At 34.6% G+C, this 19,777-nt stretch overlaps 1 protein-coding gene across 1 annotated transcript in view; it reads right to left on the bottom strand.

Moving 5' to 3' along the window:
- Nhe3 (Na[+]/H[+] hydrogen exchanger 3) overlaps positions 1–19,777 on the bottom strand; it is an 81,020-nt gene that overhangs the window by 41,062 nt on the left and 20,181 nt on the right. Inside the window, exons 6-13 of the mRNA XM_089249258.1 lie at positions 19,403–19,508; positions 16,181–16,325; positions 15,115–15,220; positions 10,822–10,910; positions 9,232–9,345; positions 6,505–6,616; positions 6,065–6,218; positions 3,831–3,882 (exon numbers count right to left, since the gene is read on the bottom strand). Coding sequence (XP_089105384.1) covers positions 3,831–3,882; positions 6,065–6,218; positions 6,505–6,616; positions 9,232–9,345; positions 10,822–10,910; positions 15,115–15,220; positions 16,181–16,325; positions 19,403–19,508 — 878 coding nt within the window. The remainder of the gene's footprint in view (positions 1–3,830; positions 3,883–6,064; positions 6,219–6,504; positions 6,617–9,231; positions 9,346–10,821; positions 10,911–15,114; positions 15,221–16,180; positions 16,326–19,402; positions 19,509–19,777) is intronic.

Genomic DNA, 19,777 nt, shown 5'->3' with positions numbered 1-19,777 from the left:
GAAAGAATATGTCAAAGCTCCCAGTATTTTGGATGAACAATAAAAAGGCTTGGACAATGAAAGCGCTTTTCCTGGATTGGTTTTTAAACAGTGTTTCATTCCAGAAATCAGGAGGTACCTTGAGAGTGAAGACATGCCATTCAAAGTTCTTTTGATACTGAATAATGCTCCTGGACACCCAGATGTCAATGAGTTAAAACCTGATATTGTGGAAGTCCTTTATATGCCTCCTAATACAATATCCAGTATTCAGCTCCCTTGATCAGGGGGTAATGCAAGCATTCACAGCTCACTATACACGTCACTCAATAGAGATTAGTGTGCCTGCAATAGAAGATGATGCAAATGCAGAAAATGTCTTGAAGGTATGGAAGAATTACGTTATTGCTAATGCTATTACTGTTATTACTAGAGCCGTGGTAGCTCTTAAGAGAGAAACAGTCAACTCGAATGGGATTAACCTTTGGCCATAACACAACCACTTCTACAGAGCCAACTGAAGAGATTATAAAATGCATTGTCATGTTAGTGAAACATGTGGATGGAGAAGGGTTCATTGATATGGATACAGAAGAAATCGAACAGCTAATTAATAGCAATTCAGAGACATTGACCGAGAAGGAATTAATGCAGCTGACTGAAGCAGTACCAGATGAAGAATTTCAAGATAAAGAGGTGGAAGACAAGTTAACCATGAGTAACATAGTGGAAGAGCTTTGCAAACTCAAATCAGTAATAGATTATGTTCATGACGCAGATCCCTCTATAGTACATTTTTCACATGTAAAAAAATTGGTAGAGGAAACCTTGTCAACATACTCCAACATACTTGATGATGTGAAGAAGAAACGACAAACAGATATTGCAATATACTTTCAGAAAATATCACCAACAATCACTGCATCCTCTTTTACATTAAATTCTGCCTCTGTGTCACCTTGCTCTTCTCATGATGTTCAAAAAACAAGACATACAAGGGGAAAATCTATGGTTTTGGTTATTTTTGGATTTTCTGTATTCACAATCACTTACAGAACATAGCCCAGCAAATACAGGGGGGCTGACTGTACATGTCATATCAATAACATTTTGCAAATTGTTCAGTTTTTCTAAAGTGTACAGTTGTGAATGGTCTCAGCTGTAACAACAAATAGTTACTGTGGTAAGAATGAGTTCAGCATATCAATTCAGTAGAATTAATCAGGATATAACCCACAAGGATAACAATACCCAAACAATACATGATATAAAGTGAAGTTGAATCCCTCATTTTGTTCACATAGGAAAATAAAACATTTATCAACTCTGAAATACAGTAAAAGCTGATTCAGGGTGTCTACCAAATACCAAAAGTAAAATTCTGTGACTTTTCTGTGACCTTTTCTCATTCGACAAAATGAACTGTGCTGGTCTGTTTTCTTATATCGGTGGTTTCAAACTGTGAGTAGCGACCACCTAGAGGGGTTTGGGTAAATAAAATAGGGGTCTTAGTGAAAGGAGGAACGAGAGTGAATTTACAAAATAAAAATATTTGATAAGAAATCAGTTATTTTAATCCTTTGAAACTTTCTGCAGAGCACGATGTTGATGCATATACACACATACATACATGCCAATAATGACATGAAGCCTCTCAGTGCTGAATGTTGAGCTTCACCATAACGAGTTGGGAGGACAATCCCTCCAACCACAATAAAAAATTAATTTTTTTTTAATATTTAAAACTTTTAAATTTAAAGATTTTAATACAACACCCCATAGGAACTGGGCAATAAGGGCTCAAGCCACATAAGCCGCCCCCACAAAAGCATAAGCGACTACAGGTTGTTTCTTGAACGGAGAGGGGAGGAAAAATGTGTGTCCACCTTCTGCTCTTCTGCCTATGCCACTAATTTTTTTTTTTTATCGGGGGGGGGGGGCGATCGTCCCTATCGTGCTCTCTCTCCCCCCACCCACGCCTTCAACCAACTTTGCGAAGCTGCCTAAGCCGTCAGTAGATCATGAATATCAAATGCAATCCATCACAGCATATGCCCTTGTGGGTCGTATATACGGACGTCTGGCAACCCTAGACACCCCCCACCCCATGTTTTTGTTGTATTGGAGTTCCTTCGGCACCTAAGACGAAACTTTCCAAAACAAGCTCCATGGGTGCACCCGCACAAGTTGAAAATAGTGCACAACAGCCGAGTTGTGTTGCGAAGCACTGCGACGCATATCAATAGTGGGCTCAAAACAGAACAAAAGAGCTGTACAATGTTGAATGGAATGAGATATAAGTGATCGAGCGGTTTGTTCGATCGGTGTCGACTGTCGGAATCTGCAGTTTGCCGTCGGAATCTATCAGCATCACCATACAGGGATGTGCATCAGAAGACAACGCCGTCTAAATAGAATGTGCACGAATGAGCCCATTTCTATACTGATTGCATTACCACACGCAGACAAAACATATCGGCGCAGGTAAAATTTAAAAAAAAACGTTTATTTTGTACGAGAGCCAAAACTCTCATGTTAAAAGTACATAGTCCGGCCGATTTTCCAATTCCGACAGTCAATGCTCATTCACTCGCGCAGGGAAGCACAGTAGGGGGCTGACAAAGTGCAGAGTCTGTCAATGTTAACTCTTTGATAATGCACAGAAAATTATGAAGACACGTAAGTTTTCTGAGAATGACGCTCTTCCAAAAGCACAAAGCAAAATGTGTAAATTACAAGATCCGATGAAAATAAGTCAAGGTGAACCGGATAGTTATACTGTGCTGTACATCCTTTTTTTAAAGGGATTGATTTACACTTTATTATTCAATACCAGTGTAATCGTTTTTGACAAATGAACGACTTCCATTTCTAGCACTTCACAGAACTTTGTAAACACACACATTCAAAGTATGAAAACATGAATAACCATGGATAAAACATGAAATTCTGAACAGGACTGCCAGTCCCGTTCAGCATTCATACGTGTGCTCTAAGGAAAGAAAATGTCTGTCCTCTTTAGCTCAATGGTTAGAGCCCAGACAGAGAGAGATTGCTGGTTCAATTATAGCAATTTTCTTTCCGAACTACATCTCAATCTCTGCTCTGTTATCCATGAGCTTTCATACTTCGTATGAACAGCGGAGAGTAACATCGCTTCTCTCTATTTGTAAACATTGTTTATGCCCCTGCTTGCTCTAAAAATACAGAAAATAATTGAATGCTATTGGGTAGAATCAGAATCACCAAACCTAGAATAGGCCTTTGTAGCCAACTGCTTTGTAATGAAAACTGTTGTCCACCTACACACAAACTGTAAACTAATTTGGAATGATGAATGCCAGTTACCGTCCAAGACCAAGTAGTAAAAAAAAAAATTTCCATCCAGACAAAAGTTTTTAATGACTACTCTACTCTTGTTAAACCCTCAAACTAAGCAAATGAAAAATTAATAAACCAAATGGTCCACACACACACCCCCTTTCAAATAATTATTTATTTATAAAATATTGTTGGCCCTGGAGCCTATAATCTTAAAAAATATACAATTTCACTTTGGCAGAATCATTAATTGCAATCTGCAACATTTATAATATTTGACAATATATCGATGATTCCCTGCTCAATTAAAATCAATCACACAAATTTTGTTGATAGGATTTGGTAAAAAAAAAGGAAAAGTAGAACAACAACTGCAAAGAACAAAACTGAGAAAGTAGGAAAAAGTAGGACATTTTACCGAAAAGTCGGAAAAATAAGACAAGTAGAAGCCCTGTGTGTATTTCTTCACTTATTTCGATTGCCAGAACATATACATATATATAGAGATAGATAGATATTTTTCTACTTACTGTTCGTAGGCCACCAAATGGAAGCATTTCATGTTCTTCTTCCACACCCACTCTGAAAACAAATTCAGGTGGCAACAAATTAAGACTGAATTAACACACAAAAAAATAAAAATGAATATTAATAACATGTTTCAATGAAGTCAAGAATTCACAGGGTTTCTAACAAAATCTGTTTGATTATTTCCCTGACCAAAACTCAAAACGACTTCCCTGATCGAAACTTTTGAGAAAAAGTATCATTTAAAATTAACCTTTCTTATGTTTTCAGAAATTTGGTTTTTTCCCTTCACAGAATTTTCCCAACTTTCATCAAACATTTTCCAATTTCCCTGACCATTTTACATGTCTCTGGCTTTTCAGTTTGCTGGGAGAACCTTGATTTATCTAAAGAACTTTAATAACAAGGCCGATTGAAATAAAAGAATTCATAGCAAAAAAATATTGAGAAAATTTCACATGCAGTTTTGCATCACTTTATAATTCGTCTGAAAGTTTGCTGCAAAAAAAGATGTGGCTCCAGTTTTATCATTTTTTAGTAAACCAAAAAAATAGAATTTAAAATTTTAATTTTTCAAACAGTGCAACAAAATATTTTTCAGTTATTGTTTATAGTTTTCCTCCATGATTTGGCTCTATTGGCCAAAATGAAAAATAAATATCTCCCATAGACTACGGGGCTAATGTTTGAAGCTACCCCTTTTTCCTACAAAATTCTTAGCAACCCCTTTTTAGGTAAAAATTATTTTGCACAAAAACTCAACTCATTATGATTCTTCCTCTCTTATGATTCTTCTTTCACTCATTAAACATTCAGAGTTTCATTTTTACACTGGAAATGTAAAGTTAAAACATATTTTTAAATTTTTAATCAGTCATCTGGCCAATTAATTTCTCTCCCCCCCCCCTTTTTTTAGAAGTTTAAAGCTAATAAAATATTTTTGAGATTAAAATTTTTTATGAATATATTGAAATTGCTGGTTTTTTTTAAATTATCAAAAAAAATTTAATAATTGAAACAATTACAAATTATCAAGGAAACATTTATTTTCTGGATATTACACTGAGGTGAACTCGGAAAGAAAACTCATCTTGTCTCTGCCGGGACTTTGAACCCAGGTCCTCTTGCAAACTGGGCAAGCATGCTACCATCTACACCACTGGAAACACGACCCTGCCTTCCTTATTTCAAGCACTGTGGCATGAGGCACTGAAGTAGAAACATTAGTAGCCTCTCTTAACTTCAGGAAATGGCCCCCAGGTGGGACGGTTTTTAGAGAGATAGATGGCTTTTTCTCAGCCCAAGATATCAAGGAAACATTTATTTTCTGGATATTATGCTGAGTTAAGTTATGGGTTCGAGAGAGTCCCGGCGGAGACAAGATGACTTTTCTTTCTGAGTTCACCTCAGCATAGTATCTGTAAAATAACTGTTTCCTTGATATCTTGGGCTGAGAAAAAGCCATCTATCTCTCTAATTACAAATTAGTTTCCTAAATTGTAATAGACTGAAAATTAGTGCTATTGAGTGCTATTAGTGCTCATGACATGCTGTTCTATCAAAGCCAGATGACTGGTTAATGGCGAAATTACTGTCTTTACTGGTTGAAAACATTGCCATTGAAATCCAGTTCATCATTCATATTGTCTGGTCATTAAATCACATTTCATCATGTGACTTTTGGGGGGGGAAGAGGTATAACATATCTTCTTACGTTTCACTTTTTGCTAGTAAGTGGTGGGTAATTATGCTGCTTGTCAAGAAAGAAGCAGTTTCTGGAGCCTGGCCTCCGTCTCATAAGAACAAGACATCCAGCTCATTATTGAGGAACTCTGAAACTAAAGCTTGAATTGATGTGATTCTTATACCATTTTAAAAGAACTGTTTCATTTTTTTAAATTTATACATGTAATTGTTTTCATCAAACTCTTCAGAATTCTAATTTTTATAGGGTCTTTTTTTCATTTTAAGTTTTTAGCTCTCTACATTGTTCTTGAAGGATCTTTTGTCTGTTCATCATATTTCTCTAATCTGTTCTTAATTTCAACAACAGACTTTTCTTCCTAAGTATCTCTAAAAAATGTTTCTTCATTGCATTTAGATTACAGAATGATTATCCATAAGTTTTTGATTATAGTTATTCCACTTATAACAGGTGGCTCTTTTGAGCTAGATAGCTTCTGGTAGGGGTATTCTCTAAAAAAAAAAGAATAAAAATAAATTAATTTATACTTACGGTATGCCTAACCATGCCAGCAATTGTGTTGTAAATCCACCACATACAATTACTGTAACTATCGCAATGATAGATGTGGCAGTCAGCATCACATGCCTTTGCTCCGACACAGTGTTCCTGATGGCCAATGCAAAAGCAAGGGCTCCTCTTAACCCTGCACAATAAAATTAACTAGGATAAATACTTTAAATTTATGAAACACAAAAATTTGCTATAGTTATGATTAATAAAAGTTCCACACATATGCAGTTTATTTGAAGGAAACTATGAACTGGTAAGTAATTAATATTTTTTGAAAATAATTTTTTGTAAATAGACGGCTAACCTTACAAAATTCCAATCATTTTCCCCATTAGGAGAATCTCATAAACTTTGTCATCATATGCATATGAAGTTTTTTTTTTTTAATATGAAAAATTTAAAAGGGGAAAGACATATACCTGAGAAAAAAAGCACATGTTGAAAATTCAAGGGAATTTTGTTATGCCTTCCCAAATTGAGCAAAGCAGATAGTGGATACACGTGCAAAGCTCTGCCAACTGCTATCGCAATCTATTATGAATTGTTAAGTCAATAATAAATATGTGAATACAATTTCAATATTCATAAAATTACAAAAATAGTGGTTTTTTGACACTTCCATTAAGAACAAATTTTCTTCTCATTTTAGAAATAATCAAATTGATTAGTAAAAAATAATTAAATAAAATTAAGGCTTGCTGATTTGAACTTGAATGAGGCCTACAAGAAACATAGGAATGCTTCCTTCCCTCCCCCCAAGGAATTAGTAATAATGGCTCCAAAGTTATCTTGAACATGAGGGGACCTGCAAATTGCCGATATTATGATAAGGGAGGTCCCGCAAATCGTGGGTGGGGATCCCGCAGGGGTTCATCCTCTATCTTGGATAAAATCTGATAATATAAATGTGCAATGTAGAATTAAATTATAAATGTGTTTGTAAATATAATTATGCGTGAAAGTGCAATATTTTACCTTCATGCCGTCAGTGGGCCATGTACCACCTTGCGGTAAACAACATAATGAAATTCTTCTATGTGCAATAGGCTTAGTATTGTAGACCCTGGCTAGGTCTCCAATGTTTTCATTTAGAGTTGTTGCCAGATTCCATACGGCATTATTGTACAATATTATTTCATGCTGTGTGATTATGCAAATAAGTATTTTTATGTCAGAATGTTTTAGTTTTTACAGGACTGCCGATCTGCTTTCTGAATGGTTGTTCTGACAAAGGATGCTGGGAAGGATTTCCTTCAAATACCAGCAGAGCACTGGGAACAGTCACAGTTGAAATGCTAATTCAGAACTACTTACTACTTGATTTTAGTGGCATGCATTAGCACCGCTTGAGTCGTTCGATCTCTTGTTCTTGCTGCCGCATCATTGGCTAGTAGGAATTGGATTGTGTGTCTTCCTGGGCTATCGTGAGAGCTTGACGCTGTCAACGGAGTCTTGCCGATGCCGTTCCTGGATTAAACCTTACTGTTGATAACAGGTTATTGCTATCGGCGTAGCTGGACTCATTCTCCTTCGATAATCACTAAAAGGGCATCTCTGGGAAACGCTAGGACTGAACATTCATAATTAGAAGATGTGGACTATATTGGTGAGGGATAACCATTTTGTCAAACTTTCATGGCTAAAAACTCTAACGAAAAGAATTTACTTCCTGTGTTATAACAAGTTAGAAAAATTATGTTGTGTAAAATTCAGAATCTTTCTTCGAATAAATGTTAAAGTGGAAAAATTTGTCTTCCATTGTTGTCATTCATTTGATTCAATGTTGGGAAACAAAAAGAAAATAAACTGAGTATGCAAATGGTTTGTTGCAATCTGGATTACCACTATCCCGATCACTTTGAGGAAAAAAAATCTGCATTTTAGAAGTTTCTTATCAGTGAATGATAAAAAAAAAAAGTGTGAGTTTAGTAATTGCACAAACAATGAGTCACTGGTATTGTCATTTTCAATGGCTACACTGAAAGAAGAAAAGAAAGGGCTGTGAAAATCAGGAATAACAGAACAAACTTTAGTTAAGCCACTGTGGTGGTCGAGTGGTCATAGTGACGGACTCCCATTGCAAAGTCCCAGGTTCAACCCCACCATAGCCGCAGTGGTGGTCAGCTGAAGTTGGGTTTAGCTGAAGTTTTTCTGTGGTTCCCAACTTCGAGGTGTGAATGCAAGCCGATCTCCCCATTAAAAAGTCTCGCCGCAGAGAGCAGCATACCTACAACGATGAAATCTTCAAGCATTACACTTTACTCATAGTTCAGGAAATATGTGGTAGATGGCAGCACCACAACAAGGATTACACAGAAACAAGCTTCACGTTAGGTTCACAACATAGATAAGCACATTCCAACATGTACCAATTCATTAGAAGTTCCGCAGGGGAATATCTATGAGGTACATGGGTGGTTTAATAGTAGTTAAGCACGCAAGAAACATCATGAAAATTCCTTGATATTCTGAGTGCACTGCAGAGGGTGTAAGTGAGTGGCTGGTGTGTGATTCTTGATACTCTGGATTCTAAATTCTCACTGATGAATTCATTTAAAATGTAAGAGAAGAACTCATCAAGGACAAATGACATTGCTATTCGAAGAGCCGGGGACCATCAGCTAATAAGGCATTAGGAATGTCTTGACACAGCACTAAATGCATGGAGCGGCAGCCCTCTGAGTGTGACCATGTACAGCTACTCACCTTCAAGCGGATGCAAAGCTTAGCTGCACAAAAATGACGGCAGCGAAACAACTGACTTTGACCAATATATATGTTCAGGTAATAATGCATTTTAATACAGTATGTAAGTACAAAATGTAAACAAAATCATTTTCACAGTCATTAAATTGCGTTAAATTCAAATTTGTTTCCTTTAAATAAAAAAATAACCTTTTTTTCATGAATTATTAGATTATCCGCATAGGGTCTGGTCCCAATTGATCCGAATAATTGGTAGAATAATATTGTACCTGGTTGAGACGGAAAATGAATTTATTAAAATATACCATCTGTTTCTGAGAGATAAGAATATGAAAAGTTAAAATTGTCCTTTTATAAGAGTGGTCATAATCTGGTGGATAAAACAATTAGGGAAAAGTGATCTAATGTGAATTTCTATATCTCAGAAAATAAAAGGATACAAATGATGCTACAATGAAGCCAATGTCCCACCGATGTTTAGCGTAAGTAAACATAGATACTCCAATGTAACTAAATATAAAATTTTCTGCTACAAAACTCAGGAGTTCGAAGAGCTGAAATTAAAAAAAAGTTTTTAATATACAATAAATTACTGGCTACATCATTATAAATTGAATGAAACACTTCTGTGTAAAATAAAAAGTAAAAACAAAATGAATTGAAAAATACCACTCTATCATTTGTCGCATAACAGTCATTTTCTGCACGTGAGGGCTAATTAGACTCATGTAATTGTGATAATCACACAAATTCAATTCTAAAACTCCATCCTTCTTCCTCCCAAGTACATTAAGTCAAACTCTGCTATATCAAACTAAAAGGGACTGGAAATTAGATCTGCTATAACTAGAGGTTCCTTATATCCAATGCAATGAAAAAATATGGATCGTATCAAACAAAATCATACAAGAACAAAAGTTATCATTATAAAAGCCCAAGATTGGCAAACTTACATATAACACTCAAAAACATTCTTGGTTGAAGACATTGGCGTACGCAAAGGGGGGTTTTGGGGTTCTAACCCCCCCCCCCCCCCCCCGCCAAGATTATAGTGTTATTTTACAGGAAAAAACTTAAACTTTCCCCCCCCCCCCCCACAGAAGGAAAAGAAATCTGAACACCCCCTTGCGAGAAAATTCTGTGCACGCCTATGGTTGAAGATACTAGCAAAGTTTGCTATATCTAACTTTTTTATACTTTATTAAGTTTATTAAGGTGCTCTACAGCTGCATGAATTAACCTCGCATAGAAAATCTAAAGGGGCAAAAAACATAATTTGTTATATCAAAAAGTTTGCTTTATCTGAATTTGCTATATCAGATTTTGACATTATAGTACAAAATATATTCATACAGATTGGTTTTTATGTGCAACATTTGATCAAGCTAATAAACGTAGGGCCAGGTGTGAGGTGTTCGTAATATGTGAGACGGAATGCAGCAAAATGTTACAAGGGGAACAAGCACAAGTAGAAAAAAATTCAAAGACAGATAGTAATGAAAAATTCAAATTGCACAATTTGACATTTTGCTTCTTCTTTGATAATGAAAGCAATGTTGTGTGTTACTACCAAAGTTAATCAAAGAAAAGAATTGGCTGAAGAATTAGGAATTGAAGACTGGTATCAGCAATGACAAAATTGTACTCTCACTTAATTCAACATATATTTTGGCACCCGCTCCCCCAGTAATGTTAAATGATTGATTGAAGGAAGGTATGGTGAATTCCCCACCCCCTCCTGTCTGACAGCCAGATTCATCTACTCCAAAAAATAGCATCAGCAACTGAGTGTTAACATATCCCCTATTTTTATAGTTAATGACAGAAGTGCCAAGACTTAATTTTGCATTCACAAAAATCAGTGCATCGACTGGCCTTGGGTAGATGATATAATGCAGGTAACTTTGCTCACACCGTAAAGATGACTTAAATTATTTTCACAAAAATTCTAAGGATACCATATTTTTCATTACATCACCGTTTCCAAAAATTTCCAGTAATAAATTTTTTACAGATTTTTTTCACTTCACCTGCTTTGTTCTTGCTCTAGATTCTGTTGACAAATTATTATAAGTGTAATGGGCTTGACAAATGCCACAGAACAAAACCGCAACGATGCCTGAAAGTAGATAAGTAACATATATGTATATAACATATTTTACTCACATATAAGATGATCTTAACACACAGGATGAGGAATGATTTTATAGATCAAAATAAGGAAAAAAACTAGATTTATTAATTCAACTCTTTATTTCGTTTATTCACAGATGACAGCATTAGATTTTTAGGGTAACATGAAGTAAATGCAGGGTGACATAAGTAAGGTATTATTGCAAAAGGGATTTCTGAATAAATACTGGAAGTGCTCAGAATGGCATTACAAAATACTGTCCACTGCCCTGAAACCACTGTGTGGATCCCTGTTCTGGCCTGGAGTCCTGAATCAAACTACTTGCCCCAAAAGCATTGAAAAATTTCAGAAATTCTAAATTTTCATTACATTCTGGAAGTATTTCTATCATTAGTTTTCGATTGTTTTATTCATCAATTTTTGATTACTCTATTACAATAGAACACAGATTATCCTAACATCAATTTTCCGAACAACTCTGTCGACCTAGCGCATTTTAAGTTTTCTATAATCAATGATGCTCAACAGTTGGTATTTTCTTGGAACTTGAGAGAATCCTCTTATCTCCCAACTCGATAGCTTCATTTTATTGTACAATAATCCACTTCCAAACAATTGTACATACCGCACCTGCGAGCTATAGATGCAAACAATGGTGAATTCGGGTACAGTGTATGTAGTTATACATGATTGATAAGCAAACAAACACGTGAATAGGAGCAGATTTAGCTTCTTTTTTTTTTCGTCTACGAATTCATCTTAATCCTGTGGGTGCGCCTTAATGAAAGGGAGGTGAGGGTCTTCTTGACAATAAAACTGTTATTATCACGGTTTTGTCGGGGGGGGGGGGTGTATCTTTTCTAGCTTGCTTAAAAACAGATATTTTTGAATCTTTCTTTAGATTTAGTAGTGTCAACACTTTTCGTTTTTCTCAAGTGCAGAATGGTGACAAAATGAAAACGTGTTGTTTTAAACATTGAAAAAAAATTAGAAATTGTGAAAAGATTGAAAGCGGGTGATGGTGTGAGGAAACTTGCAACTGAATATGGACATCAGTGATTTTAAAAAAAAAATTGAGATAAAATAGAAAATTTAGCAGCAAGATTGGAAACAGCAGATGGACTAAGGAAAAAATTCACAATGAAATAGGCAGAGAATGAAAAGCTGAACAAAGCTGTTTACACATGGTTCATACAAAAAAGAACCGATAGTGTTCCGATAAGTGGACCGATGCTTCAGGAGAAAGCTAAACTCTTTAATGAAATGTTAGGTGATAAACATTTTCAAGCGAGCGTGGGTTGGTTGCAGCGTTTCACGTCAAGACATGAAATTCGTCAACTTAGCATTAAGGAAAAAAACTCTGTGAATTCAGAAAACGCAGTCAAATTTGTTAAGGAATTCAAAAAAATTGTCAAAGGCGAAGGTTTAATGGCCAATCAAGTTTACAACTGCAATGAGACAGGACTCTACTGGGAAGCTTTCCCATCAAAAACTCTTGTTTGTGGAACTGAATCTACACCTCCTGGAAGGAAGAAAATAAAAGGTTGTGATACAATCCTTGCATGTGCAAATAATGCGACTGGGACTCAAAGCTTGCCCCTGACTGTGGTAGGGAAAAGTCTCAATCCAAGATGTTTCAAAAATGTTAATGTTCGCTCATTACCGGTGAAATATTTGTCGCAGAAATATGCTTGGATGGATTCTAAGTTGCTTTCTGAATAGTTTCAATGCAATGGTCCCAGAAGTCAAAACAAGATTAAAAGAAAAAGGTTTAGACAAAGCAGTTTTATTGATGGATAATGCACCCGGCACACCCACTGTTCAATGCTCCAAAATGAGGGAACAGTTTGCGTGTTTTTGCCTACAAACACGACTTCCCTTATTCAACCACTTGATCAGGGTGTACTGGAGAGCCTGAAACACCGGTATAGAAAGCAGTTGCTAAAAATAATTGATTGAGGAAGAGAATTCTTTGCAAGATATCTTGTCTTTTACTGCAAAAACACTGAATGTGAAAAACTGCTGTTACATGGTAACTGAAGCTTGGAATTCTTTTCCTCGGGTCACTATCTCGCAAAGTTTTAGGAAGTTATGCCCATATTTTCATGGTTTTATTGCAACCACTGAAGACGATCAAAATATTCCAGATACAAAAGAATGCTTAGATATGCTTCAGGAATTCTGTATTCCAGTCCTGTGATGATGATGATGTGTCTCAGTGGTTGAAAATTGATAGTAATGATCCGGGATATCATTTTTTGGTTGACAGAGAAATAATTACAAAAGTGAATGATCAAGTTGACCAGGATGACTGTGAAAGTGATGAAGATGAACCAACGGCAGATGTAATAATGCACAGTGAGGCAGAACAGTGTTTCACAAAATGTCTCGCATGGTTAGAATCGTGGCCTAACGCTGACCCGCTTCAATTGTTAATGTTGAAACTATTATGGGATGAGGCTGCAAAATGTCGCATAAGCAAGTTGATGCAATTAAAGATAGATTCATTTTTTTGAATGGTTTGATGGTGGTATGGCATTATTTATCTCATGCACCTATGTATTTGTTTTACCATTTTATTTTTTCTTTTGTGATACACTACCTTTTTTCATTTACTTTTCAGAATTTGGTTAAATTCTATTATTTTAAGGTTCTGTTGCTGAATTTCAAATTATTCCTTTGCATTATCAAATTAGTTTTGAAATCAATTTTTCAAACTTTTCACTTTTTCGAACATCCTTCGGTCCTGATATGTTCAGATAATCGATGTTCTACTGTAATTAATTTTCAATTATTTTACCCTCTGATTTTAACACTAATTTTTACATCAAATTCAATTTTTGAAAAATCATGAATGATCATTTTCAATCAGTCTAAATTACAGTAAAACCTCAATAAGCCAGCGCTCACATTTCACAAAATTTTAACGGCTTAAGTTGAGTGGTGACTTAAGTTCAATGTACAATACTATGGAAATTGTATAAATTTCAAATTATATAACACAAGCTATAATACCAGCATTACTCAGGTTTTCTCCATACTGAGAGTATAAAAGAAGTGATAAACCATTGTAAAGGAATAAACATGTCTGAAACTTATTGTTTGGGAACCATGTTAACTGAAGTAAACATTCTAAAAGGTATTGTAGAGACCGAGAAACCATTGTGTTGCCCGACAGTTTTTTTGCATATTTCAGGCATTTGCTCAGCTCTATTGAACTTTTAAAGTAGCCTATTGATCAAGTCAGCCCAAGTTTCATATATATGCATGCAAAATTTTGCGAAGATTAGTCTAAAATTGTAGATTTGTATAGAGAACATACACACACAGAAAATCAATTTCATATTAATGAATTACAATGGACAGTGCAAAACAGACATTGGGCAGTGCAGACAGACATTAGAGGGCCTTCTCAACTTTGAAAACATGTCTGGTGTCTGGTTTGTCAACAGAGATATTTTGTTCAAGCCCCAAATTAATGGGGAGCCCCATGCAGGAATCAGGTCCAGCTTGAACAGTCCTAACGCTCCAAGAACTTTTTTTATTCGGCAAATGAACTTCCTCTGTGTTATTTCCTTTATTTCAGCTGTTCTGTTTTGGTACACAAGGCTTTTATGGTCCCTTCTAAACATAACGCAATGTTGTTATTAAGCTCTTGAAACTACCAATGGAAGTACTGTACCAATGGAAGCCATAGAAATCATCTGTTTTTCTCTCTCAAACTTTTCTATGGTGACGAGTTAACCGAAATTAGTGATGAGTAACAGTGTGTAATACCATTGTTATCTACGGAAAGCTGAACAGGATTGAAGAAAAATTATGACTTACCGAGGTTTCACTGTATCATTAGTGTTCTAGAGTTATTTCTTAAATTAATTCCTTTTTTTTTGTCTTCAAGTGACATTTTTTTATTTAAATATTCACTCACACATATAGGACGGCCTAGGTTTTTGAAGTAGTGAAAATTCAATAAAAACCTTGTCCTATACAGGAGTAAACATATTAGTTTCATTTTCAGAAATTGATATTCATTTTATTTATTAGAAATTTTTTTTAAAAATTCAGTTTATCTAGATGATCTTACAAAAATTTTTTGCCTGCCTTCCTAATTGAAAAAAATTTTTCAAAACAATCAAGTGCAGGGTAACTTGAAAAAAAAAAATCTGTACGTGTACCAAGTCAAGCTTACCTGTCAAATCAGCTGCTTCTGCCATCAAAAATGTGCTGTAAGACATCAAAACAAACAGACTGGACTCCAACAGTGGAAAGTCACATAGCCTTGTAAACTTTGTCACGTGAAAATTATTAAAGAAAAACTAAACAAAAATTGAATTGTGGTAAATAAAAACATTTTTCAAATTTTCTCTCTTGAGTTTGAATAAAATTCAAATGCATAATGAATATACTCAGACCCTGATATAATGATTACAAATTTTATGATTGTACAATGATACAATGCATGTATGAATTATCATATATCATATACAGTCAAATCCCGTTATAGCAAACTCCAAGAGACCAGAGAAATAACTTATAACAAATTTTGGTATAAATGATAAATGAATTCCAGGTTTTTGCATTTTTACAATATAAACTTATCTGGGGAATTAGAAAAGTTTTCGTTAAAACAAGATTTTTGCTATAATATTATTTGTTAAAATGGGATTCAGCTACGGGATTAGATTTATCATGTTTACCAACAAAGCTATGCTTGGATATTATGCATAATTGTTGGTGTAAAAGCGATAATTTTCTTAGTACTTATTAAATTTATCATGGACACTTGGGTAATATGCATAATCACCAGTAAAATTGATTAATTTAGGTAAATGTATCAAATTTACCAACAATGCTTGGGTTCTAAGCATAATCGACAGTGAAAGTGATTAATCTAGGAAAATTTATCATCTTTACCAATGATGCTTGGGTACTATACCTAAATTTAGGGAAATTTATCAAACTGCTTACCAAAATGCTCTGCGAAAGATTATGCATAGTAACCGGATTTATAAGTTCATCATAACATATGTAGACCTACAATGAATGCAATATCTATTTTTCACAGAAATTTAAAAAAAGACTGAGATTTTTCTAATACATTATATTCCATTTAATGTCAAAATAAATTCCCAAAACTGAATATTTTCCTTAGACATTTTACTACATCTTCAATTTTCTAATCACTGAATTCAAAAACATATAAGAGTGGATTTGAACTTCTATAAATTATTTTTAGAAGTTATTTGAGAGGATATAGCAGCAGTAAAGCATCCAGTAGCTGAGCCGATGAAAAACGAACACACGAATATATACACAAAGTTCCCCACAGAGCGGAAAGCTGCTTTTGTCTGAAAACCACTGTCACCAATGTGAGACTGTTCTTCATAGTTACTGATTGCTCTAGAATAATAATAACAAAAATAATTTTTTGGGTTATGTTTTTTTTCAAAAGCAAAATAAAGAACATCAATGTAAAATTAAGACAAAAGAATTTTATGAAATATATGCAATGTGAATATACATGGTGCATAGGTAACAGGGAATATGACATTTTACTGGCAAAACGTTGATCCTAGAGGCATACTTCCACATAGAAAAAGTATCCAAATAATGTGTAGTGCTCAGATATGTCAATCATGTTGCAAGGGATTATGTAGGTATTAAAATAAAAAAATTCTTTTTACACAGACACTCTGTGCCCAAAAACCAAATTAGAAAGTTATTGCCCTGTATCTCCTGGTGCCAACAAGAAAAAAGTCCATGTATCTAAGTGCAATATTTGCTGAGATATTCAAATTCGAAAAATGGGGGAAAGTTGGGGAAAAAAACAGCTTCAAATGCATGTCCCTTGTATGGGCCTCGGCCAAGCAATACTCTGGATACATAAATTAATAAATAATAAAATGTTAACCTGTATTTAATGCTGGTTTATCCCTAGTTTTTGGCTCCATTTTTTGAATCCAAATGTTGCATTTAAAAACCCAGTTTTTTTTGTTGTTTTTGGCATTAGGAAAGACAGGGTCAGGGCCAGAACTAGAGAAGAGCAACTGCCCTGGGCAGCAAAATTCATATGGGAACAAAGAACACTGTTATGAAATTATCGAACTTTAAAGTTGTGGGGGTGGCAAAAATCCTAGTTACTGCCCAGGACAGGGCACCAACTTTCTAATTGGATTTTTGAGCACAGGGTGTCCGTATAAAAAGTTAAAATTTTTATTTTAACACCTACACAAGCCCTAGCAACATAATTGACATATCTGAGTACTACAGATATGTTATTTGGATACTTTTTCTAATTGGAAGTATGCCTCTAGGATCAATGGTTAGCCAGTAAAATACCATACACCATATGCCTTGTTACCTGCACCCTGTATATACAAAGGGTGTCCTAGAACTCTACCACTAAATGAGAGGTGGTGATAGTACATGTCAAGACAAACTATTTTTCTAATAGAGCCTACGGTGACGAATGACTTTTTTTTATCGCACATAAACATGTAATTTAAGCCCGACTCTGAAAAAAGGAAAAAATTTCTCAAATATTTCTGGAGATATTTTTCCCTATGTTAAAAACATTTCATACATTTTAGAAACTCGGAAACGTTTTTGAGTGACATAAAAAGTGACTGGAAAACGGTAACTGAGGGTGAAGATGAATCCTCCCACCAATTGATTCGTTCAGGCAGTAATTAGATTTATTGATGGAACAAGATGAAATTTAAGTACATCACCCTAATCTCAAATATAGATCATTGAAACCATATTTTGAAGCTAAATTAGGTGTTCTTTTGGAAGACTTAATAAGGCCTGAAAAAACTACCTAATAACTTTGCTGTGAAACATATTTAAAATTGCAACCATGAATTCAGAACACAGTTGAATGGCTGACAGAGTTTATGTAGAGTGTAGAGGGTTTAAAAAACTCTTCATACATCAAAAATGATAGAAGAAAAAGTGCCAGTGTAAAAAAAATACTAAGAACATGTATGTGCTTTTGAACTGTTAGCATTACTCTTATTTTTTCTTGTTTTTTAATTAAATTAGGCCTTACTTTTAAAACATTTTTTTTAATACACATCTGCCATTAAAACATTGATTAAAGAAATATTTGAAACAAGTAAGCCAATTTGACATGAATTCAGAGAGAAATCTTTTAATATAAAAAGAATAGTGTTTATATAACACAGTGGAAATTTGATTCATGAGTGTTTTACAGGAGAAGCAAACATTTTAAATAAAGTTTGACTCTATAAATGAGCAATGATTTATGTTACAAGAAAACATTTTGCGCTTTCTTTGCTCAGTTTCACATGATTATAACTGAACCGATGTTTCTCCACTTTCACACACGCATATTGTGGGTATTCATCACCCCCACAGTCTCAAGTCAGCATGCTAAACAGAGAGAACATGCCTTACCCTCTCTCTATAAGATTTTTGGAAAAACCATTTCTAAATTAGGCATTGCTCCTAGTTTATCGATAAGGACTAGAATGAGGTCACCAAGAGAACACTTCATTCTGCTAAAACTGTAGGATGATTGCATTATTGAACATGACTTAGAGGGGTTAGCTCATGAACATGAGCCACCACTTAAGAGATTGTGTCCTTGATGTAGACTATGGTACTTGAGATGAATGAGAATGACATTCGAAAACTAGTGGAGGAACGTGGCTAGGAATTGACTATAGACAAACTCATAGATCTCCATTGCGTGCAACAGGAAGAGTTTATGAACAGGATCTCATCTGAGAAAGAGGAATAAAGAAATGAGAAATCCCTCACTTCAAATGAAAATAGAAGGATGTTTAATATGTGGGAAAAAATGGAAAATTTCATAGAAAAGACCCATCCATACAAAACTTTAGCACTGCGAACAATGAATCTGTCCAACACAACAATGCAATTTCCCATGCCCACAAAATCCTCAAAAAGAGGAAAAAGTGTTATTGTATAAGTTCCAGAGTAAGTTAATTTGTAAATATTATTGTACAGTAGTTTAATTTATGGAATTATTGTATATATTATTTGTTATATTATTGAATAAATGTTTTACCAGTATTTTTTATGCAAATGGATAATTGTAGAAAATACCACAGTTTCCATTATTTTATGTGGAAAAATTTGTTTCAATATAGGAATGATTTGAATTGAGAGTAAATTCACAGAACGAATTACGCTCGTAAACCCACCACTAAAGTTTCCACTGTACGTATTTCTTTAACCTCTATATGTACTACTCTCATCATTTTTTTCTAACACCCCATAGTATTAGTCACCCTGATACTGAAATAATATTTTACTTACATTGAGCTGTTAAACAGAAAGATAAACATATGAGTTTGAATGTTATTCAACAAAGACCAAAGTAAGGAAACATTAGTAGGGGGAAAGAAACAAAAAATTAAGCCAAAGAGAAACAAAGTAGAATATTATATAGCAATCACATGTAAATGGCTGGCTCATTCATTACTTACCCAGAAAGTACAATAGCCACAGCATCATTAAGAATGCTTTCTCCAAACACCAACGCATATAGGTTCACGTCAACATGGAGGTCATGGAAAATTGCCAGAACAGTAACTAAAAGCAATAAATGTAAATCATACATAATTTTTTTTCTCTGAAAAGCATAAAATATAAAATAATAATCAAATAAGGTTGTTATACATCAATAGTTTAAACCCTCAGATTAAAAACCCTTTCAATTGAAAATGATACAATTTCCATGATTCAAATTTCTGTAGTAATCCTTGATTCAAATAAGTTTCACATTTTCTCTGTGATATTGGTGAGATAACTCACCTCCTTAAAAGCCTCTTATGCATTGACAAGCACAGATGTTTGTAAAA

This window comes from Pholcus phalangioides, unplaced genomic scaffold (genome assembly GCF_987345545.1).
Source record: "Pholcus phalangioides strain wild (caught in Gottingen) unplaced genomic scaffold, Ppha-v1.0 ptg000022l_1, whole genome shotgun sequence".
In the NCBI taxonomy this organism is placed as follows: Eukaryota; Metazoa; Arthropoda; class Arachnida; order Araneae; family Pholcidae; genus Pholcus; species Pholcus phalangioides.
This window is presented reverse-complemented; position numbering and strand designations above follow the sequence as displayed.